At 37.9% G+C, this 23,801-nt stretch overlaps 1 protein-coding gene across 6 annotated transcripts in view; it reads left to right on the plus strand.

Moving 5' to 3' along the window:
- Positions 1-23,801, plus strand: part of UIMC1 (ubiquitin interaction motif containing 1) — a 126,975-nt gene that overhangs the window by 9,815 nt on the left and 93,359 nt on the right. For all 6 annotated transcript variants that reach the window (XM_072824046.1, XM_072824051.1, XM_072824048.1 and 3 more), the window contains one exon: positions 5,305-5,459. In XM_072824046.1, coding sequence (XP_072680147.1) covers positions 5,313-5,459 — 147 coding nt within the window. In that variant the 5' untranslated portion in view covers positions 5,305-5,312. Of the gene's footprint in view, positions 1-5,304; positions 5,460-23,801 lie in introns of those variants that run through there.

Raw genomic sequence — 23,801 nt, forward strand, 5'->3', positions numbered from 1 at the left:
TTTTTGTTTAAAGATTTTTTTTATTTATTAGAGAGAGAACCCAAGTGGTGGGGGAAGGGCAAAAGGAAAGGGACAAGCAGACTCCCCATCGAGCAGGGAACCCAATGTGGGGTTTGATCCCAGAACCTTGGGATCATGACCTGAACCAAAGGCAGCTTGCTTGACTGACTCAGCCACCCAGGCATTTGTTGTTGTTGTTGTTGTTAGTTCAGGAAATATTTTGACACCTCAATAAAAAAGCTTTTCCAGTTAACTTATGTTAGAAATCTTTTCGAAATTAAAAATGCAGAATCCATTGAGATGAGAAACAAGGGATTCTGTAGAGGTTAATTGTAGCTTTACCACTCTACCAGAGTTGCATCTAAGCCTGTTTTTGTGTCTACTACTTTTTAATTTTAAAATGGACATTTAGCTTTTATCTGTATATATTTTTATCTGAATATATTTCAGATCCCTGAATAACAGGCACACTGTATTTGTCTTTTTCCTATCTTCTGTGCTTTTCCAAATCCAGTTTGTTTCTTCATACACTCATTTGGTCATTAAAGCATTTAATCATTTATTAAGTAACATTTATTGAAAGCTAAGCTCTGAGTTAAGTATTGGAATTCAGACGTGAATAAGAAACAGTTTCTGCCTCTGTAACTTTACAGTTTCCTAAGGAAATAAGATAGTAACCATCATTAAAACACAGTATAATCCTTCGGCATTCAGCTCAAGTTCCACCTGTAGCAAGGCCTTTCTCAACTTAACCCAACCTTGCTGACCTTGGCGCCATCTCTTTGTGGTTTATTGCCTTTGTTGTTTGTGTTATATAATTAGAGATAGCTGTTTCATAACAGTGGAATTAAATATACAAGCTATCATGAAAATAGTCTTATCTTTTTGCCTTCCATTCTCTCTTAGCTGTTTAATGTGTTCTATTTTATTTATATAGCTGATTTGTTTAGGCAGCCAAAAGTCAATCTTTTCATTAGATTTCATTTGTATTGCCTTTGTACAGCACAGTGTCATGTTTCTGTTGAACAAAAGCTTAGTTTCCCTACTAATTCTCAAGTTGCAAGGGGGGCCTAGGTGGCTCATTTGGCTAAGTGTCCAACTCTCGATTTCAGCTCAGGTAATGATTTGGGCTTGTGGGATTGGACCCTGAGTTGGGCTCTGTGTCCAGTAAGGAACCTGCTTGAGATTCTCTTCCTTTCCCTCTGCCCCTACCCCTGCTTGTGCAAGCACAGGGCATGCATATGCTCTTTTTCTCTCAAATCTTTAAAAAAAATAAAGTTGCAGTCTTTGTAAGAGGTTGTAATTTTCATTTAGAGGAGAGGAAAAATAAATGGGTAAGTGAAGGAAGAACAGAATAACAATTTTGAAATAGAAAAGTGAGTATTTCTAAGATGGTATTATAACAAATGGAGTAGATATACTTACGACAGTAGGCTTTATATGGTCATGATTAATCATCTTCACATTTTTCTTATTCTAGAATGTTGTAATTTCAGCCAAAAGTTTAGGCTTTAGGGACGCCTGGGTGGCTCAGAGGTTTAGCACCTGCCTTCGGCCCAGGCCATGATCCTGGAGAGCCGGGATAGAGTCCCACATCGGGCTCCCTGCATGGAGCCTGCTTCTCCCTCTGCCTGTGTCTCTGCCTCTCTGTGTCTCTCATGAATAAATAAATAAAATCTTAAAAAAAAAAAAAAGTTTAGGCTTTAATTTTCGTAGATTTACTATGTAAAACAGGTAAGGACACCTGGAGAGAGTGTTTGATATATTTTGATGGGTCTTGTTTTTTTATCCATTCAGCCACTCTCAGACTTCCAATTAGAGAATTTAGCCTTTTTGCATTTAAAGTAATTATCGGTAGCTATGTACTTCTTGCCTTTTTTTGTGTGTGTGCCATTTTGTTAGTTTTTTTCTGGCTGCTTTGTAATTCCTCTGTTCCTCCTTTTCTTGCTACCTTCCTTTGTGATTTGATGATTTTCTATTGTAATATACAAAGTTCTGTAGGACTGTCAGCATAAGGCCCAGTGGCCCCCAGAGGCAGGTGATCTGGGAGTATCCCCTGGGAAGCAGCTTTAAAAACTGGAGTGTCAGACAAGGGTACAAACTCCTTTCTGGGAGATATTAGCAAGCTTGACTGAAGTAGAGGGAGGTGCAAAGATGGTGCCTGCTAGCCTCTGTCTTTGGAATACTTCAGTAGTCACTTATGAAGTATGTTAAATTAGATGCCTTGCCTCTCATGCTTGCTTTAAGATAAGCAAATAAGCCTTTTTCACAGAAAGTCTGAGTGCTTTTCACTTGGCTGCTTTTGTACTGAGCCCTGGGGTACGTTAATTTGCATGTGTCAGCTTTTTGAGAGCTGCTTTTCAATTCTTTTTAGTTTTGGGAGGCTTGTTAATGCAAGCTCTGTTGGCTTTCAAAGCTAGATGTTTAGGGGGCTTATCTCTCAGGTGCAAGTCTTTTTTTTTTTTAAGATTTTATTTATTCATGATAGACACAGAGACACACAGAGAGAGAGAGTCAGAGACACAGGCAGAGGGAGAAGCAGGCTCCCTGCAGGGAGCCCGATATGAGACTTGATCCCAGGACTCCATGATCACGCCCTGGGCTGAAGGCAGGTGCTTAACCACTGAGCAACCCAGAGATCCCCTCCCCCCCCTTTTTTAGATTTTATTTATTCATGAGAGACAGAGAGAGAGGCAGAGACACAGAGGGAGAAGCAGGCTCCTTGCAGGGAGCCCAATGCAGGACTCGATCCCAGAACTCTGGGATCATGCTGCAAGCTAAAGGCAGATACTCACCACTGAGCCACCACTGAGCCAGGCATCTCAGGTGCAAGTCTTAAAAGTTGTGGTGTGAGATATGGGGTTCGGCCCTCTCTCCTCCAGGAAAAGCTCTTGGGTTGAGTTCCCTCCCTATTGTGGGTTGTTGTGCATGGGGTGGGGTTTATAATGAGATTCTCTCTTAACCTTACCTATTTGCTTTGTTGTGGTTTCCCTCTCATTTGTGAATGGGTTTCCTTGCCAGGTTTTAGGTTTATTTCAGAATTTGTTCATATATGTAGATTGGGTGTATCCACAGGAGGAGGTTAATTCAGGATCTTCCAGTGTCACCTTGAACTGAACTGTCTTTTCAGCAATATTTTTAAGTTTCCATTTGCAAGTCTTGCACTTATTTTGTTAAATTTATTCCTAAGAATTTTATTATTTTTGATGCTATTAGAATAAAATTTTATTTTTTTTACTTTTGCAAGATTTTACTTTATTTTTCAGAGAGAGAGAGAGAGAGAGAGAGAGAGAGAGAGAGAGAGAAAGCACGTGCATGAGTGGGGAAGGCAGAGGGAGAGAAAGAATCTTAAGGGCAGCCCAGGTGGCTCAGCGGTTTAATTTTGCCTTCAGCCCCGGGTGTGATCCTGGAGACCTAGGATTGAATCCCACATCGGGCTCCCTGCATGGAGCCTGCTTCTCCCTCTGCCTGTGTCTCTGCCTGTCTCTCTCTCTCTCTGTGTCTCTCATGAATAAATAAATAAAACCTTTAAGATATATATTTAAAAAATAAAAAGAATCTTAAGCAGGCTCCATGCCCATTGGAGAGCCTGACACAGTGCTTCATCTAACAACCTTGAGATCATCACCTAAACTGAAATCAAGATTCAGATGCTTAACAGACTGAGCTACCCAGGCGGCCCTGAAGGTTTTATTTTTTAAGTAATCTCTACACCCAACATGGGTCTTGAACTCAAGTACTCAGACCATGAGTCACAAGCTCTACCAGCTGAGCCAGCCAGGTGTTCCTAGAAATGGATTTTTTTTAAAAAAGATTTTATTTATTTATTCATGAGAGACAGAGAGAGAGAGAGAGAGAGAGAGAGAGAGAATGGCAGAGACATAGGCAGAGGGAGGAGCAGGCTAGGCTCCTTGTAGGGAGCCTGACGCGGGACTCGATCCCAGATCCCGGATCCCGGAATCATGCCCTGAGCCAAAGGCAGACGCTCTTCTGCTGAGCCACCCAGGTGTCCCTAGAAATGGAATTTTAAAAATTTCCTTTTAGGATTGTTTATTGCTAGTGGATAACAATACAGTTGATTTTTGTATATTCATTGCATGCTGCAGTCTTTCTTAACTTCATTATAGAGTTTTTTCAGTGGAGTTCTTAGTGTTTTTTACTTTTATTTTTAAAGATTTATGTATTTATTTTGGAGAGTGAGAAAGAGCTTGAGCAGGGGGAGGGGAAGGGGCAGGAGAGAAAGAATCCCCAAGTGGACTCCTCGCTAAGTGTGGAGTCTGATGCAGAGCTGGATCCTAGGACACCTGAGACCATGATCCCAGCTGAAATTAAGAGTCAGATGCTTAACCAACTGAGGCACCCAGGTGCCCCAGCTCTTAGTATTTTTTATTTTTTATTTTTTTTATTTATTTTTTTTTTCTTAGTATTTTTTACATACAAGTTCAGCTCATCTGCAAGTGGTGATAGTTTAACTTCTTTCTTTCCAATTTGGATGTCTTTTATTTCCTCTTGCATAATTGACTTGCCTGGAACCCCCAAGATTGTGTTCATCCTGTCTTTTCCTGTCTGAAGGAGAAAGCATTCAGTCTTTTAGCTTTAAGTATGCTATTAACTGTGGGATTTTTTTTTAAGATGTCCTTTATCAAGTTGAGGCATTGTTGAAAAAAATTTTTTTAATGTAAATCCTAATATGTAGTCAAGAGAGCCAATTATATGGGACACCTGGTCCAGTTGGTTGAGCGTCTGACTCTTGGTTTCAGCTCAGGTTATGCTCTCATGGATCATGAGATTGAGCCCCACGTTGGGCTCTGTGCTTAGTGGGGAGTTCGCTTGAAGATTCTCTCCCTTTGCCCCTTCCCCTACTCTCATTTGCAAGTGTGTATGCACTTGCAATACAAAGAGAGAGAGAAAGGTAGATAGATTTTATTTATTTATTTGAGAGAGTGCGCTCATGCACAAGCAGGGGGAGTGACAGAGGGAGAGGGGGAAGCAGGCTCCCTACTGAGCAGGGAGCCCAATGTGGGGCTTATCCCAGGACCCTAGTAACATGACCTGAGCTGAAGGAAGATGCTTAACTGATAGAGCCACCCAGGTGCCCCCCGCCTTTTTAAAGATTTATTGATTTATTTGAGAGAGCAGATACAATTGTTTTAATAGAAAAATTAAAGTTTTAATGAGTAGTAGAAATGATCAGAAGTCATTTTACTTCTTTTAAATGAAAACCATTTTCTGTTACATGACTAAATTTACAAATAGCATTTGGAAAACTTAAACTTTAAGTGTATTACTTACCCTGTGTTTCAGACAAAAGAATGCCACGGAGAAAGAAAAAAGTTAAAGAAGCCTCTGAAGCTCAGAATCTGGAGAAGAAAGATGCAGAAACTGCCAGTTCTGTCAGTCTGAAGAGGAAACGTAGACTTGAAGATGCATTCATTGTGATATCTGATAGTGATGGAGAGGTCAGTATTCTGAAGGGTGGAGCTCTAGGTCTCAAACTAGGCCTTCTCCATGGTTGGTTTAATTTGCAACTTTAATGCCAACTTGCCAGAGCATGCAGTTTTTTACTCAGCTTCATTTTGATATGTAAATGGAATTAAGAATTACTTAATCATATTGTTTGGCTGAGGATGGATCATAGTTCCTCAGTTTTGTAATATTTTAACCCAAGGTGATATTTTTAAACTATTAAAATAATATAAATCAAATGTAAATGTTAATTTTCATGTGTCTAGAAAGTGAGAGGAAGAGAATGTGAATGTTAAGTCGCTAAATATACTCTGTCCAGTGTGGTAGCAATGAGCTACCTGTAGCTATTTAAATTTGAATTGATTAAAGTTAAATAAATACATTCTTCTGTTGGACTGTCACATTTCCAGTAGTCAAAGCCACATGAGTCTAGTGTTTGTTGTATTAGACGGCACAGCTGAAGAACATTTCCCTCATTATGGAAAGCTTCGTTGGACAATGCTGCTTTAGCTCTTAACGTCTCTTCTTTGTTCTATTTGTTTATTAGAGATTTCACCCAGGAAAAGATTTTGTATAAATGATTTTTTTTTAAATGATTCTTTTTTAAGAAAGATATAAAGGTATGAAGAAGAAAACAAAACAGTCCATCAATATCACTCGAATAACCTATCTTAATATTTACAAAAATGAAATAGTTAAACACAGAATCGTTAAATTTTATATACATACATGTTAGAACAAAGTAAAAACAGTTCAAAACTGTTTGAAAACAAAATAGTATATAAGGTATATAGTGTAAGTATGAAGGTATATATGAAGATGTATATCTCATTGTACATTTATTTTTTATTTTTATTATTTTTAAAAGATTTTATTTATTCATGAGAGACAGAGAGAGAGGCAGAGACACAGGCAGAGAGAGAAACAGGCTCCACGCAGGGAGCTCTATGTGGGACTCGATCCCGGGACTCCAGGACCATGCCCTGGGCCAAAGGCAGGCACTAAACTGCTGAGCCATCCAGGGATCCCCCTCATTGTGCATTTAATAAAAGGCAATAATTTCTTCTGTATTCTTCCCCCCCCCCCCAATTCTTTTTTTAAAGATTTTATTTATTCATGAGAGACACAGAGGCAGAGAGGCATAGGCAGAGGGAGAAGCAGGCTCTCCGGGGGAGCCTGATTTGGGACTTAATCCCAGGACTCCGGGATCATGCTCTGAGCCAAAGGCAGACGCTCAACCACTGAGCCACCCAGCCGTCTACCCCCCCTCCAAAGTTTTTTATGCATATATCACCAATAGAATCTTTTACAGGAAAGGAATCATGCTACATATGCTGTTTCACTTTTTCACTTATTATTTCCTACAGATCTTTTTATAACACATATAGATCTAGCTCTATTTTATTTTATTATTTTAAAAATTTTATTTATTCATGAGAGACACAGAGAGAGAAAGGCAGAGACACAGGCAGAGAGAGAGAAGCAGGCTCCATGCAGGAAGCCCGATGTGGGACTCGATCCTAGGACTCCAGGATCATGCCCTGAGCCGAAGGGAGGCACTCAACCACCCAGGTGTCCCAGTCTAGCTCAGTTTAAAAAAAAATTGTCAATATGTCGTGCAGGAGATTCCTTAAAATATAAATCATAAATTTTTTTTAAGCCCCTATCATCTGTTTCACCCATCCTCCCCACTGCCCACCCACCTCTTCTCTGGTAATCATCAGTTCTCTTTAGTTAAGAGTCTGTTTCTTGGTTTATCTCTCTTTTTTTTCTCCCTTGCTGATTTGTTTTATTTTTGAATTCCACCTATGAGTGAAATCATGTGGTATTTGTCTTTCTCCTAATTTCACTTACCATTAATTATACTCTTTAGCTCTATCCATGTCATTGCAAATGGTAAGATTTCATTCTTTTTTGTGGCTGAATAATATTCCATTGTATCTATCTATATATATATCACATCTCCTTTTCCATTTATCTCTTAGTGAACAATTGGCCTGCTTCCATAATTTGGCTGTTGTAAATAATGCTGCTATAAACATAGAGGTGCATATATTCCTTTGAACTAATGTGTTTGTATTTTGTGAATACCCAGTAGCATGATTACTGGATTGTAGGGTAGTTCTATTTTTAACTTTCTGAGGAACTTGAATATTGTTTTCCACAGTGTCTGCACCAGTTTGCATTCCTACCAATAATATGAGGGTTCCTTTTTTCCCACATCCTTGCCAACATTTGTTGTTTCTTGTGTTTTTGATACAAGCCATTCTGACAGGTGTTAGGTGATGATATTTTATTGTAGTTTTGATTTGCATTTTCCTGATAAGTGATGTTTGAGCATCTTATTTGTCACTTGGTGCTCTGGATGTCATCTTCGAGAAATGTCCGTTCATGTCTTCTCCACATTTTTTAATTTGATAATTTCGTTTTTGGGTTTTGAGCTGTATCATTTCTTTATATATTTTGGAGACCTAACCCTTTATCAGATATGTCATTTGCAAATATCTTCTTTCATTCAGTAGGTTGCCTTTTAGTTTATTGATCGTTATTTTTTAATTTATTTTCTGTGGAGAAGCTTTTTTTTTTTTTAAGATTTATTGATTTGTTTGAGAGTGAGAGCAGGAGTGCATTAATGGAGGAAGGGGCAAGAGGGAGAGAATATCCAAACAGACCCCACTGAGTGCAGAGCTGGCCTGGGGCTTGATCCCATGAGCCGTGAGATCAGGACCCCAGCTGAAACCACGAGGCATATGCCTAACTGACTGAGCCACCTAGACACCTCTGTGCAGAAGCTTTTTATTTTGATGTAGTCCCAATAGTTTATTTTTGCTTTTATTTTCCTTGCTTTAGGAGACATATCTAGAAAACTGTTGCTATGGCCAGTGTCAGAGAAATTACTGTCTGTGCTCTCTGCTAGGATTTTATGGTCTCAGGTCTCCCATTTAGGTCTTTAATCTATTTTGAGTTTACTTTTGTCTGTAGTGTAAGAAAGTGGTCCAGTTTCATTCTTTTGCATGTAGCTGACCAGTTTTCTTAACACCATTTGTTTAAAGAGACTTTTCCCACTGTATAGTCTTTTCTTTTTTGTCAAAGATTAATTGATTGTATATTTGTGGATTTATTTCTGGATTTTCTATTCTTTTCCATTGATCTTTGTGTCTGTTTTACTGCCAGGACCATACTGTTTTGATCAGTACAGCTGTGTAATATAACTTGAAGTCTAGAATTATGATACCTACGGTTTTGTTTTTCAAGATTGCTTTGGCTACTCAGAATCTTTTGTGGTTCCATACAGATTTTAGGATTGTTTCAGTTCTGTGAAAAATGCTGTTGGTGTTTTGATTGGGATTGCTTTAAATATGTAGATTGCTTTGGGCAGTATTGACATTTTAACAATGTTTGTTTTTCCAATCCATGAGTGTGGAATGTCTTTCCATTTCTTTGTATCATCTTTAATTTTTTTTATCAGTGTTTTATAGTTTTTAGAGTACAGGTCTTCCACCTCAGTGGTTAAGCTTATTCCTTTTTTTTTTTTTTAATATTTTATTTATTTATTCATGGGAGACACAGAGAGGCAGAGACACAGGCAGAGGGAAAAGCAGGCTCCACACAGGGAGCCTGATGTGGGACTCGATCCCGGGACTCCAGGATCACACCCTGGGCCAAAGGCAGGCGCTAAACTGCTGAGCCACCTAGGGATCCCCGTTAAGTTTATTCCTAGATATTTTATTGTTTTTGGTGCAATTGTGAATGGGACCCTTTTTTTGCTTTTTACGATTTTATTTATGTGAGAGAGAGAGATCACGACCAGGGGAGAAGGACAGAGGGAGAAGCAGACTCCATGCTGAGCAGGGAGCCCAGTGCAGAACAAGATTCCAGGACCTTGGGATAATGACCTGAGCCAAAGGCAGATACTCAGTAGACTGAGCCACCCAGGTGCCAGGGACTGTTCTTTTTTTAATTTTTATTTTATTTTATTTTAATTTTTTTTTTAATATTTTTTTTCTTTATTTATTTATGATAGTCACAGAGAGAGAGAGAGAGAGAGGCAGAGACACAGGCAGAGGGAGAAGCAGGCTCCATGCACCGGGAGCCCGACGTGGGATTCGATCCCGGGTCTCCAGGATCGCACCCTGGGCCAAAGGCAGGCGCCAAACCGCTGCGCCACCCAGGGATCCCCCTGTTCTTTTTTTTAAAAGATTTATTTATTTATTTATTCATTCATTCATTCTTATTTGTTTGTTTGTTTGTTTATTTATTTATTTATTTATTTATTTATTTATTTATGATAGACCTAGAGAGAGAGAGGCAGAGACATAGGAGGAGGGAGAAGCAGGCTCCATGTCGGGAGCCCGACGTGGGACTCAATCCCAGGACTCCAGGATCGCGCCCTGGGCCAAAGGCAGGCACTAAACCGCTGAGCCACCCAGGGATCCCCTAGGGACTGTTCTTAATTTCAATTTCTACTGCTTCATTATTAGTGGATAGGAATGCACCATACTCCTGTACATTATTTGTAACCCTCAACTTTGCTGAATTCATTTATCAGTTTGAGTAGCTTTTTGGTGGAGTCTTTGGGTTTTCCTTCTTTTTTTTTTTTTTTTTTTTAAGATTTTATTTATTTATTCATGAGAGACACAGAGAGGTGGAGACAGGCAGAGGGAGAAGCAGGCTCCCTGTGGGGAGCCTGATGTGGGACTCAATCCCAGAACCCTGAGATCACAACCTGAGCCAAAGGCAGATGCTCAACCACTGAGGCACCCAGGTGCGCCTAGGGTTTTCTATATACAGTCTCATGTCTTATAAATAGTGAAAATTGTACTTCCTTACTGATTTGGCCTTTTATTTCTTTTCAATGTCTGATTGCTGTAGTGAGTACTTTCAGTACTGTGTTGAATAAAAGTGGTGAGAGTGGACATCTTTATCTTGTTCCTGACCTTAAAAGCTCAGTGTTTTCCCCCTGAGTGTGATGTTAGCTGTGGGTTTTTCATGTAAGGACTTTATTATGTTGAGGAATGTTCCCTCTAGACCTCCTTATTGAGAGTTTTTATCATGACTAGATGTTCTTCGTCAAATGCTTTTTCTGTATTTGTTGAAATAATCATATGGTTTTATATTTATATAGAATGTAAATCATAGTTTTAAAAAATAATATGAACACCTGTATTCACTACTTTAGAAGTCCTCTTGGCAGGATGACCCTAATTGCATCCCTTTCCACCCATCAAGAGGTAAACCATTGTATTTTAGTTCTCTGTGCTTTTCTTTACAGTTCTACCACATTTATGTACATATATCAAAACAGTATATGTAGGGGTGTTTGGATGGCTCAGTCTGGTAAGCATCTGCTTTTGGCTCAGGTCATGACCTCGGGGCCCTGGAATGGGGCTCCCAGTTCAGCAGAGAGTCTACTTGTCCGTCTTGCTCTGCCCCTCCCTGCTGCATGTGCATTCTCTCCCTTAAATAAATAAATAAAATCTTTAAAAAACCTCCAGTACATGTATATTAAAAAAGTCTCAGTGGTTATGCTTTTACCAACATTTTTCAGTAATTATTTCTCCAAAGATTTGAAGTTTTACCTTTATTGTAAACTAAAATCTTGTCTATAAGTGCGTTTGGTTTTGAATTTTCTATTTTGTTCCATTGGCCCATCACAGATTTTTGACATAGTTGTTCCGTTGATTACCTTGGGTTTTTTCGGTAGACATTTATATCAGCTAATAATGATCATTTTCTCCTTTCCTTTCTAGTATTTATACCTTTCTTTGTTGTTGGTTTTATTGCAGTGAATCTGGCTTCCAGAGTGTTGATTGATTTCAGTGATTGAGTACATCTTCATATTGACTTGAAATTAATTGTAAACTATTCAGATATTTTGCTGTTTGTTTCATATTTCTTTTCTTTAATGTTACAAAAACATAAAATTTTTTTTTTAATTTTTATTTATTTATGATAGCCACACACACACACACACACACACACACACAGAGAGAGAGAGAGAGAGAGAGAGAGGCAGAGATACAGGCAGAGGGAGAAGCAGGCTCCATGCACTGGGAGCCCGACGTGGGGCATCGTGCCCCTGGCCAAAGGCAGGCGCTAAACCGCTGCGCCACCCAGGGTTCCCACAAAAACATTTTTTAATTGCTTCTTTAATATTAGTGTTTTTAGGAATTGATATTTAATTAGATGCCATTTCATTATCTAACAAGATGATGTATTTTTTTTCTGTAATCACTTAATATTATATATTAATCTATTTTCTAGTTTTGGCACATCTTTGCAATCTGGAGTAAATCTCACTTGATCATGATATATTACCATAATATTGTATTTGCTTTTTCAATATATTATTTAGGAGTTTTACATCTGTATTACTAGTGGCATTGATTTTGTATAGTTGCCTTTTTTTTGTATGGTCCTCATTAGATTTTAGTATCATATTTAAGCTATCAAATAAGAAAATTTTTCAAAAAAAAAAAAGAAAAAAATTTCACTTTTTATTGTCCTACCACAGTCTATATATAGTAAAAGCATTGTCTTTAAGATTCTTAAAGGTTACTAGAAGTTGCCCATAAAACTGGGCTACCAATTAGTTTTTAACAAATACCTTACTGTGTTGGTATTTTTAGAATACATCCCAAAATAATAAAAAGTCTTTTTAAAAAATGCACACAGGGATCCCTGGGTGGCGCAGCGGTTTGGCGCCTGCCTTTGGCCCAGGGCGCGATCCTGGAGACCCGGGATCGAATCCCACGTCGGGCTCCCGGTGCATGGAGCCTGCTTCTCCCTCTGCCTCTCTCTCTCTCTTTCTCTCTCTCTCTGTGACTATCATAAATAAATAAAAAAAAAAAGGCTTTTTTAAAAAAAAAATGCACACAAATAAAGGTTGGAGGTTTTAAACTGTTTGATTTCTTTATTGGATAGAGGGACAGTTTAGGTCATCTGTTTTTTTCTTGAGTAAACTTTGGTAGTTTGTCTTTCAAGAATTTATATGTTTCTCAGTTGTTGAGTTCATGTGCATGGAGTTTTTATAATGTTCCCTTATTATCCTTTTCATGTTTTAGTGTCTGTATGGTTACCCTCCTTCATTCCTGATATTTTTATTTTTCTTTGTCAATCTGGTTAGAAGTTTGTTTTATTGCTCTTATAAAGAACCAGTTTTTGGTTTTCCTTTAGCATGAAGAACCTTCTTTACCATTTCTTTTAAAGCAAGTCTGTTGATGCCAAATTGTCTTAGTTTCTTGTTTCATCATTATTCCTTTTTTTTTTTAAAGATTTATTTATAAAAAAAAAAAATAAAGATTTATTTATTTATTTATGAGAGAGAGAGAGAGAGAGAGGCAGAGACACAGGCAGAGGGAGAAGCAGGCTCCATGTTGGGAGCCCGATGCGGGACTCGATCCCGGGACTCCAGGATCGCGCCCTGGGCCAAAGGCAGGCGCCAAACTGCTGAGCCACTTAGGGATCCCCCTCATCATTATTCCTTTTTTTTTTTTTTTTTTTTAATTTTTATTTATTTATGATAGTCACAGAGAGAGAGAGAGAGGCAGAGACACAGGCAGAGGGAGAAGCAGGCTCCATGCACCGGGAGCCCGATGTGGGATTCGATCCCGGGTCTACAGGATCACGCCCTGGGCCAAAGGCAGGCGCCAAACCGCTGTGCCACCCAGGGATCCTCATCATTATTCCTAAGGGATGTTTTTGTTGGATATAGAATTCTAGGTTGACATTCTTTATGTTAGATTTAGCCATTATTTCTTCAAGTATGTTTTCCACACCATATCCTTTCTCCTGTTTTTCAGGGGCTCAGAGAACACAAATTTTATAGTTTCTGATATTGGCCTTTAGGTTCCTGAGACTCTGTTTAGTATTATTATAATTTTTAAAAGATTTTATTTACTTAAGAGAGAGAGCACACAAGCAGAGACGAGGGGCAGAGGGAGAAGCAGATTCTCTGCTGACCAGGAAGCCCACTGTGGGGCTCTACCCCAGAACCCTGGGCTTATGACATGAGCCAAAGGCAGATGCTTAACTGACTGAGCCACTCAGGCACTTCTCTGTTTATTATTTATTTTATTATTTTTCTGTCTTTTGTTTAGATTGCATGACATGTAGCTTCAAGTTCTATGATTCTTGTGTCTGTCATCTCCATTCAGCTCTTTTTTTTAAAGATTTTATTTTAGTTTTTTATTTTTATTTTTTAAAGATTTTATTTATTTATTCATAGAGACACAGAGAGAGAGAGAGAGAGAGGCAGAGGCACAGGCAGAGGGAGAAGCAGGCTCCATGCAGGGAGCCTGACGTGGGACTCGATCCAGGGTCCCCAGGATCAAACCCCAGGCTGCAGGCGGCGCTAAACCGCTGGGCCACCGGGGCTGCCCTAAAGATTTTATTCTTAAGTTTTCTCTACCCCCAACGTGAGGCTCAAACTCACAACCTCGAGATCAAGAGTTGCATACGTCTTTGACTGAGCCAGCCAGGCACTTCTCCACTCACCTCTTGAGCCCATTCAATGGATATTTTATTTTGGTTATTGTATTATAAAATATCTATTTAGTGCCTTTTTTATAGCTTCTTTTTATCTGTTGAGATTTCCCGTCTTTCCATTTGTTTCAAGAGTGTTTGCCCTAACACAGGCAAACATCCTTTTGTTTGAACATCTTTTCACATGCATATTTTCCATGTGTAAGTGTGTTTTTGTGAAATGTTTAGATCTTCTTTTTTTTTTTTTATTTTTATTATGATAGTCACACAGAGAGAGAGAGAGAGAGAGAGGCAGAGACATAGGCAGAGGGAGAAGCAGGCTCCAGGCACCGGGAGCCCGATGTGGGATTCGATCCCGGGTCTCCAGGATCACGCCCTGGGCCAAAGGCAGGCGCCAAACCGCTGCGCCACCCAGGGATCCCTTCTATCTGTTTTTGAATGGGGTTGGTTGTTTTCTTATTATTAAGTTTTGAGACTTCTTTATATATTCTAGCTACAAGTCCTTTATTAGATATATGCTTTTCAAATATTTTCTCAAAATTCATGGCTTGTCTTTTCATTCTAACAATATTTTGAATACCAGATGTTGTTAATTGTAATGATGTCTATTTATCAATTTGTTCTTTTACAGATTATGTTTTTAGTGGTTTATGTAAGAAACTGCTTAACCAAAGTTCACAAAGATTGTTTCTTACAATTTATTTTAGAAGTCTTATCATGTTAGTTGTTATATTTAGGTCTGTAATCTATTTTGAGTTAACTTTTATATAGAATGTAGGCTAGCCCCATGTTCATTTTTTTTCTGCTTCATATTCAATATTTTGAGCACTATAGGTTGGAAAGGCTATTATTTCTTTACCATTGCACCTGTGTTAAAAACCAGTCAGGTTTATATATGTGAATTTACTTCCTGACTTTATTCCACTGATCTTTTGTTTGTCTTAAGTCAGTCTATCATGTTGTTTTGATTACTATAACTCTTTGAAACCAAGTAGTGTCAGTCCTCTTTGATCTTTTTTGGCTATTCTAGTTCCTTTGCTTTGCTTTTCTTTGCTTGTCTTTTCTTTTCTTTGCTTGTCTTTTCTTTTCTCTTTTCTTTTCTTTTCTTTTCTTCTTTTCTTTTCTTTTTTTTCTTTCTTCTTTTCTTCCTTGCCTTCCCTTGCCTTCCCTTTCCCTTTCCCTTTCCCTTTCCCTCCTTTCCTTTCCCTTTCCCTCCTTTCCTTTCCCTTTCCCTCCTTCCCTTTCCCTTTCCCTCCTTCCCTTTCCCTCCTTCCCTTTTTCTTTCTTTCTTTCTTTCTTTCTTTCTTTCTTTCTTTCTTTCTTTCTTTCTTTCTTTCTTTCTCTTTCTTTCTTTCTTTCTTTCTTTCTTTCTTTCTTTCTCTTTCTTTCTTTCTTTCTTTCTTTCTTTCTCTTTTCTTTTTTCTTTTTTCTTTTCTTTTCTTTTCTTTTCTTTTTTCTTCTTTTCTTTCTTTTCTTTTCTTTTCTTTCCTTTCTTTTCTTTCATTGAGACAGAGTGCACACACAAGTTGTGGCAACGGGCAAAGGGAGAGGGAGAACAGGCTCCCCATTGAGCAGAGAGCCCAACAAAGAGCTTGATCCCAGGATTCTGTGATCATGACCCAAGCCAAAGGCAGTCACTTAACTGACTGGGCGACCCAGGCACCCCAGTTCCTTTGCATTTCTATATGTATTTTGAAATCAGTTTGCCAATTGTACAGAAATTTTGTTGGGAATTTGATTGGAATGGTGTTGAATTTATAGATCAATTTGAGGGATAATTGATATCTTAATAATATGGAGACTTCTTGTCAATGAATAAGGTATATTTTTCCATTTCTTTAGGGTCATCTGTAATTTATCTCAGCAATATTTTGTAGTTTTCAGTATATAGATCTTTCACATCTTTTGTCAGATTTAACCTTACATATTTGATGGTTTTTTTTTATGCTTTTGTAAATGGAATTCTTTCAAAATCTCAGTTATTTTTACTAGAATATATGCATAGAATTGATTTTTTAAGTATTTTTTTTTGTTTATTCATTTTAGACAGAGAGAAAGCCTGAGCATGAGTTGGGGAGGAGGGGCAGAGGGAGAGGGAGAAGCACACTCCCTGCTAATCAAGGGCTGGATCCCAGGACCCTGAGATCATGACTTGAGCCATTCAGGTGCCCCTGCATAGAATTGATTTTTTTATTTTTCTTGTATTCTGCAACCTTGATAAACTTGCTCTATTTTTTTTGTTGTTGTTGTTGATTCCATCAAATTTTATACACAAACGGTCATGTTTATTTTTTTATTTTTTATTTTTTAAATTTTTATTTATTTATGATAGTCACACAGAGAGAAAGAGAGGCAGAGACACAGGCAGAGGGAGAAGCAGGCTCCATGCACCGGGAGCCCGACATGGGCTTCGATCCTGGGTCTCCAGAATCGCACCCTGGGCCAAAGGCAGGAGCCAAACCACTGCGCCACCCAGGGATCCCCCGTTTCTGAGAGTTTTGATCAGGAATGAATACTGAGTTCTGTCAAATGCATTTTATTTCTGTATTGAGATGAACTTAAAATTTTCCTTTTTAAATTCATTAGTATTGTCAGTTACATTTATTTTTTTTTAAAAGATTTTATTTATTCATTCATGAGAGACACAGAGAGAGAGGCAGAGGCACAGGCAGAGGGAGGAGAAGCAGGCTCAAGGCAGGGAGCCTGATGCGGGAATTGATCCTGGGACTCCAGGATCACGCCCCGGGCTAAAGGCAGGCGCTAAACCACTGTACCACCCAGGGATCCCTTACATTGATCTTTCAATGTTAAAAGTAATTCGGCATTCTTGGGACAAATTCCACTTGCTCATGATGTATTATCCTTTCATAATTTGTTTTGATTTGCTAAGATTTTACTTAGGATTTCTGCACCTGTGTTTATGAGGATTATTGATTTGTAATTTTCTCATATCTTTGTCTGGTTTTGATGTCAGGGTGATTTTGGCTTTATAGAATGAGTTAAGAAATATATCATCTTTAGTTTTTTGGAAAAGAGATTCAGTAGAATTGGCATTATTTCTAACTTAAATGTTCAATAGAATTTATCAGTAAAGTCATCTGGGCTTGAAGTTTTGTTTGTGGGAAGGATTTTAACTACAATTTCAATTTTATTATTACATATAAGGCTATTCAAGTTTCTTGAGTGAGCTTTAATTGTATCTTTCAGGGAATTTGTCCATTTCAGTTGCATTGCTGTTATAAAATTTTTTTTTTTTTAATTTTTATTTATTTATGATAGTCACAGAGAGAGAGAGAGAGGCAGAGACACAGGCAGAGGGAGAAGCAGGCTCCCTGCACCGGGAGCCCGATGTGGGATTCGATCCCGGGTCTCCAGGATCGCGCCCTGGGCCAAAGGCAGGCGCCAAACAGCTGCGCCACCCAGGGATCCCTATAAAATTGTTTTTAATATTAGTGTTACTTTTAAAAACTTTGTAGAATGTATAGTGACAAAACCTCTCATTTCTGATGTAATTTCTTATATTTCATCCTGATCAGTCTGGTTTTATTGCTTTTCCCTTCATTGATTTTCTGTTTTTTCATTGATTTCTACTTTGGTCTTTATTATTTCCTTTCTTTGGCTAATTTAAATTTTTTCTGAGTTTATTTTCTTAATGTGGAAGGTAAGGTCATTGATTGGAGACGTTTATTCTTTTCTAATACAGGTGTTTAATGTTATAATTTCCCATTAAGAACTAAAGCACGCTACAGATTCTTACATGTGTTTTCGTTTTCATTGAATTCAAAATTCTTTCTAATTTCCTGTTTGTTTGTTTTTTTGATCTGTGGGTTATTTAGAAGTGTGTTACTTAGTTTCCAAATACTTGGAAATCTTTCTAGAGATTTTTTTTGTTATTGATTTCTAATTTAATTCTTTTGGGCATATATACTTTGTATGATTTGAATCTTTTGACAAATTGATTGAAACTTGTTTTGTGTCCCACAGTATCATTTATCTTGGTAAATATTTTTTGAGTATTTGAGAAGAATGTGTATTTTAGGTGGTTTCTTTCTATAAATGTCAATCTAATCAAGTTGATTGATAGTGTTGTCAATCTACTACATCCTTATTGATTTTCTGCAAGTATTACAACTATTTTGACAGAGGTACTAAATAAAGGCTTTGACTATAGTCGTGGATTTGTCTCTTTCTCAGTACTGTCAGTTTTTGTTTCATGTATTTTGAAGTTTTGTTAATAGTTGTGTGCACATTCAAGAATTTTATCTCTTGATAACTAGGCCTTTATCATTATGAAATAATTTATTACTGGTAGTATTTGCTCTGATATTTGCTTATTAGGACATTTATATAGCTATTCCAGTTTTCTTCTCTTTTTTATTGCTAGTTAAATTTAATCAAAATAAGCTTATATGTTAATATTTATAAATTCCCTCAAGACATAGGTCCTAGGTCTTAGGAAAACCAAAACATCGAAATATTAAAAAAAATTCAAATTTTCATTTACAGATAAGAATTAGTTAACCATGAGGTTAAAACATAGTACATAGGGGCAGCCCCGGTGGCTCAGCTGTTTAGCGTGGCCTTCACCCTGGGGCCGGATCCTGGAGACCCCGGATCGAGTCCCAGGTCAGGCTCCATGCGGAGCCTTCTTCTCCCTCTGCCTGTGTTTCTGCCTCTCTCTCCCTCTCTGTCTATCATGAATAAATAAATAAAATCTTAAAAAAAAAATAATACATGTCACATGCAAATACTTTTTTTGTGGATCTTAACAAATCACAGCCATAAAATTTTAACTATCTTGTATTAAGTCAGTCCCCATATATTTAGTTTCAAAACATGAGAGGTGTCTTTTATTTCATTTATTTACTTATTTATTTATTTAAAAGATTTTTCATTTATTTGTTCATGAGAGACACACACAAAGAGAGAGGCAGAGACACAGGGAGAGGGAGAAGCAGGCTCCTTGCAGGGAGCCAGATGTGGGACTTGATCCCAGAACTCTGGGGTCATGCCCTGGGCCTAAGAAGATGCTCAATTGCTGAACCACCCAGGCATCCCCAGAAGTGGCTTTTAGGTATCTAAAATTACCAAGTGAAATCACTGAATTCTACTCCTGAAGCCAGTATTGCATTGTATGTTAACTAAAATTTTTAAAAATGCTCAAAAAATAGAAAATTACCAAATGAACTGATATTTGAAATAATATATATATATTTTTTCTGAAATAATATTTTTAGATGCTGTCCTTTAGTTAGTTTTCCCGCAATTGTTAACATTGGTTCATCCTGATTTAGTTCATGTTTGTTAATATACATTCTACCAAAGTGCTAGCACTTTTTCTGCTGCCTTGAAGAAATGAATGTGTACATTCTTTGTAGTACTGTCACATATGATCTAGAAATGAGAATAAAATTAACTTTTAATGTAACCATGTTTTCAAATAGATTTTTTTAATGTGGTATTTACTTAGATTCACTATGTAAGCATCACAGATTGATTTCTTTTCTCCAATTAAGAAAATGCTTCTTCCGTGATTTCCTTAATGGGTTTGATTTCAGAAAAAAGGAAACTTAGTTGAGAAATTTCTTGGGGTGCCTGGGTAGTGCAGCCGGTTTTGCTCCCAACTCTTGGTTTAAGCTCAAGTCATGATCTCAGTGTAGTGAGATCAAGCCCTACATCAGGCTCCATGCTCAGTGTAGAGTCAGCTTAGGGCTCTTCCCTCTCTCTTTGTTCCTCCTGCCTGCACTCTCACATGTGTGCTCTCCCCCTCTCTCAAATAAATACATCTTAAAAAAAAAAAAGTTGAGACATTTCTCAAAAACCAACTTTTACCATGTTGTTTTAAATTTTATCTACTAGTGCTTATAGGGATCTCAGATGATTCATTTCAAGAGGGTTTATAACCCTAAACCAGACTGATTCCTATATATAACCATTCTGCAGAAAGGAAAGTCATGTGATTTTACTGAATTCCGAGGTACAAAACTAAATTATTTTCAAATTTTATACCTTTTTTAAAAAAATTTATTTATTCATGAGAGACATATTGAGAGAGGCAGAGACATAGGCAGAGGGAGAAGCAGGCTCTGTGCAGGGAGCCCTATGTGGGACTCTATCCTGGGACTCCAGGATCATGCCCTGAGCCAAAGGCAGACACTCAACCGTTGAGACACCCAGGCATCCCACAAGTTTTATACTTTGTGCACTTGTCACCTCAACTTAGTTGAGTGACTGGTTGTATTACACAGAAACTCAGCCATAAAGACTACATACACATTGTTACAGACAAGCAAGATAATGTAATACAATGTAGAGTAGAAGATTAAAACGAATTTTGATGGGCAGCCCTAGTGGCTCAGCGGTTTAGCGAGAAATTGAGTGAAAGGACATAATGAGTCCTTCATAATGAGTGAAAAGGTCCACTGAGTCCATATGAGTCCACTTATAATGAGTGAAAGGACAGTGTGTAAATACAAGATTTTTTAAAAATGTGCACAAACCCCACAATACTTGGGGAAAGGTTTATACAAATAGTTTTTATTATTATTTTTTATTTTTATTATTATTTAAATTTTTTTTAAAGATTATTTATTTATTTATTCATAGAGACAGAGAGAGAGAGAGAGAGAGGCAGAGACACAGGCAGAGGGAGAAGCAGGCACCATGCTGAGAGCCTGACATGGGACTCCATCCAGGGTCTCCAGGATCACGCCCTGGGCTGCAGGTGGCGCTAAACTGCTGCGCCACCGGGGCTGCCCTATTTTTTATTTTTAAAAGATTTTATTTACTTATTCTTGAGAGGCACAGAGAGAGAGAGGCAGAGACACAGGCAGAGGGAGAAGCATGCTCCATGCAGAGAGCCTGATGTGGGACTCGATACTGGGTCTCTAGGATCATGCCCTGAGGCGAAGGCAGAGCTTAACCTCTGAGCCACCCAGGTGTCACTATACAAATAGTTTGTTAAATGAAAGTTTTTTGTGGCAATTACACATTAACATATACAAACTAATTGAAAATATACCACAACCATAATTCTGGAAAGGCAATTTATCATTTTCTAGATGGAGTTTCCCCATATTTACTGTATGATATGGCTTTTAATACTGCACAAGTATAAATAACAATGATTAATTACTTTAAACCAAGTAAAGCCATTTTCTTCCTCAAAATGATTTTCCTTTTAAAGATTTATTTACTTATTTGAGAAAACATGGTGGGTAGGGGCAGGGGGAGAGAAAGAATCTCAAGCTGACTCCTCTGAATGTGGAGCCCGACTCTGTCCTACCACCTGGATATAATGACCTGAGCCAAAACCAGGAGTCAGATGCTTAACCAACTGCACTACCCAGGTGTCCTTCAAAATAAGTTTAAAACCTCAAAACCTAGGTCTATAAAATTTTAAAACTTTTCAGTAGTCTCAGTATTTCAAATGGGAACCATTACAAACATCTCAAGTGATCTTTCCCTATTCTCTTATTTTAAATCTAATTGTATCGTTATTTACATTTAAAGTGCATTTCTTATAGTTAACATATATGGTTAAATCTTGCTTTATTATTCAGTCTGACCATCATTGCCTTTAATTTTGTTGTATAGACCATTCACATTTTATGTGATTATTGATATGGTTAGATTTGATTCTGTCATCTTGCCATTTGTTTTCAATTTGTTTCATCAGTTCTTTGTGTCCTTTTTTTGACTCTTTTGGGGTCGTCTTCTGGATTTATCATTTTATTTCTCTTTTTGACTTGCCAGTTATAACTCTTTGTTATTTTAATGTTTTTTTTGTTATTTTAATGTTCTATTTAGAGGTTTTAATATGCATATTTTGCCTATCATAGTCTAACCTTATGATGTTATACTACTTCATGTATAATGTGAGCTTCTTGTGATAGTTTACTTTTACTACTCTGCCCTGAACTTTATCTTACTGTTGTCATGCATTTTACTTGTGTATGTATTGTAAACTCCATAATACATTGTTATTATTTCCCTTAAGCAATCAGTTGTGTTTTGAAGATCAATGTATTTTCCATTTTTGGTGCTCTTCAATCTTTTATGTAACTTTATATCTGTGGTATTACCATAATCACACAGATAAACCATCATGTTTATCTGTGTGATTGGGCTGCCGTAAGAAAATATGATAGACTAAGTGGCTTAAACAACATAAATTTATTTCCTTACAGTTTTGGAGACTGGAAGTCCAAGATCAAGGTACCAAGGGTCATTGTCTGGTCAGGACCCTCTTCTTGGGTTTTAGATGGCTACCTTCTCACTGTTTACTTATATGGCTTGTGCTCTCTGGATGCACTGGTCGAAAGAGAGTAAGTTCTTTGGGGTCTCTTATAAGAGCACTAAAATCATAACCTCACATAACCATAATTACCTCCCAAAGGAGGCAACTGTAAATACCAATATATTGGGGATTAAGATTTCAATATATGGATTTTGATGGAGGTGGAGGAATACATGTGGCTCATTAAATTCGAATCCTAATTAGAATTAAATAAATGTAAAATTTAGCTACTCAGTCCCATGAGGCATGATGACACAATCCAGTCCATTGCAGTGTTCCTGTTGCCTCAAGGACTTTCAACATTTCTTGTGAGTAGGTCTCTGGTGATGAATTCTTTCAGTGTTAGTATATCTGAAAAGTCTGTTTCATCTTTTAAATTTTTAATAACAGGGATCCCTGAGTGGCTCAGTGGTTTAGCGCCTGCCTTCGGTCCAGGGCATGGTCCTGGAGTCCCGGGATCGAGTCCCACATGGGGCTCCCTGCATAGAGTCGGCTTCTCCTTCTGCCTATGTCTCTGCCTCTCTCTCTCTGTGTGTCTCTCTCATGAAAATAAATTTTTTTAAAGATTTAATTAATTTATATTTTTTAAGATTTAATTTATTTATTCATGAGAGACACACACACACACACAGAGGCAGAGAGAGAAGCAGGCTCCATGCAAGGAGCCCGATGTGGGACTTGATCCCTGGACTCCAGGATCACGCCCTGGGCTGAAGGCAGGTGCTAAACCGCTGAGCCACCCAGGGATGTCCCTAAAAAAATAAATTTTTAATAACATTTTTAGTTTGGAATAATTTAGATTTGTAAAGGTGTCAAAAAAGTAGTATAGAGATTTCTTTGTAACGTTCACTCCCTTTCTCCTAATGTTAACATCTCATGTAACCATGGTATGTTTGTTGGAACTGAAACATTAGCATTGCCACATAAATATATTTTTTTAAAGTAGGCTCCATGCCCAGCACAGAGTCCATTGTGGGCTTGAACCCATGACCTTGAGATCATGACCTGAACTGAGACCAAGAGTCAGTCACCCAACCGTGAGCCAACCAGGCACCCCTTTGGTACAACTAGTAACTAAGCTCCGTTCTTCATTCAGATTTCACCAGTTTTTCCACTACTACCCTTTTTAATTTTTATATTCTTGGATCTAATCCGAGATACTTTATTGTATTTAGTAGCCCTCATTTTTGAAAGATTTCCCTGGATATAGAAATTTAGGTTGATAACAATGTTCTTTCTTTCTTTCTTTTTTTAAAGATTTTATTAATTTATTCATGAGAGACACAGAGAGAGACAGAGACACAGGCAGAGACAGAAGCAGGCTCCTCGCAGGGAGCCCGATGTGAGACTTGATCCTGGGACCCCAGGATCACGCCCTGAGCCAAAGACGCCCAACCGCTGAGCCACCCAGGCATCCTGGTTGATAACCATTTTCTTTCAGAATTTAAGAAAATTCTGCCTGACGGTCTTCTTGCATGTATTGTCGCTACCAAGAAATCTGATTAATTCCTGTTTTTCCCATCTGCACGTAACATGTCTTTTTTCCTCTGGA

This window comes from Canis lupus, chromosome 4, assembly GCF_048164855.1.
Source record: "Canis lupus baileyi chromosome 4, mCanLup2.hap1, whole genome shotgun sequence".
NCBI classification, from domain to species: domain Eukaryota; kingdom Metazoa; phylum Chordata; class Mammalia; order Carnivora; family Canidae; genus Canis; species Canis lupus.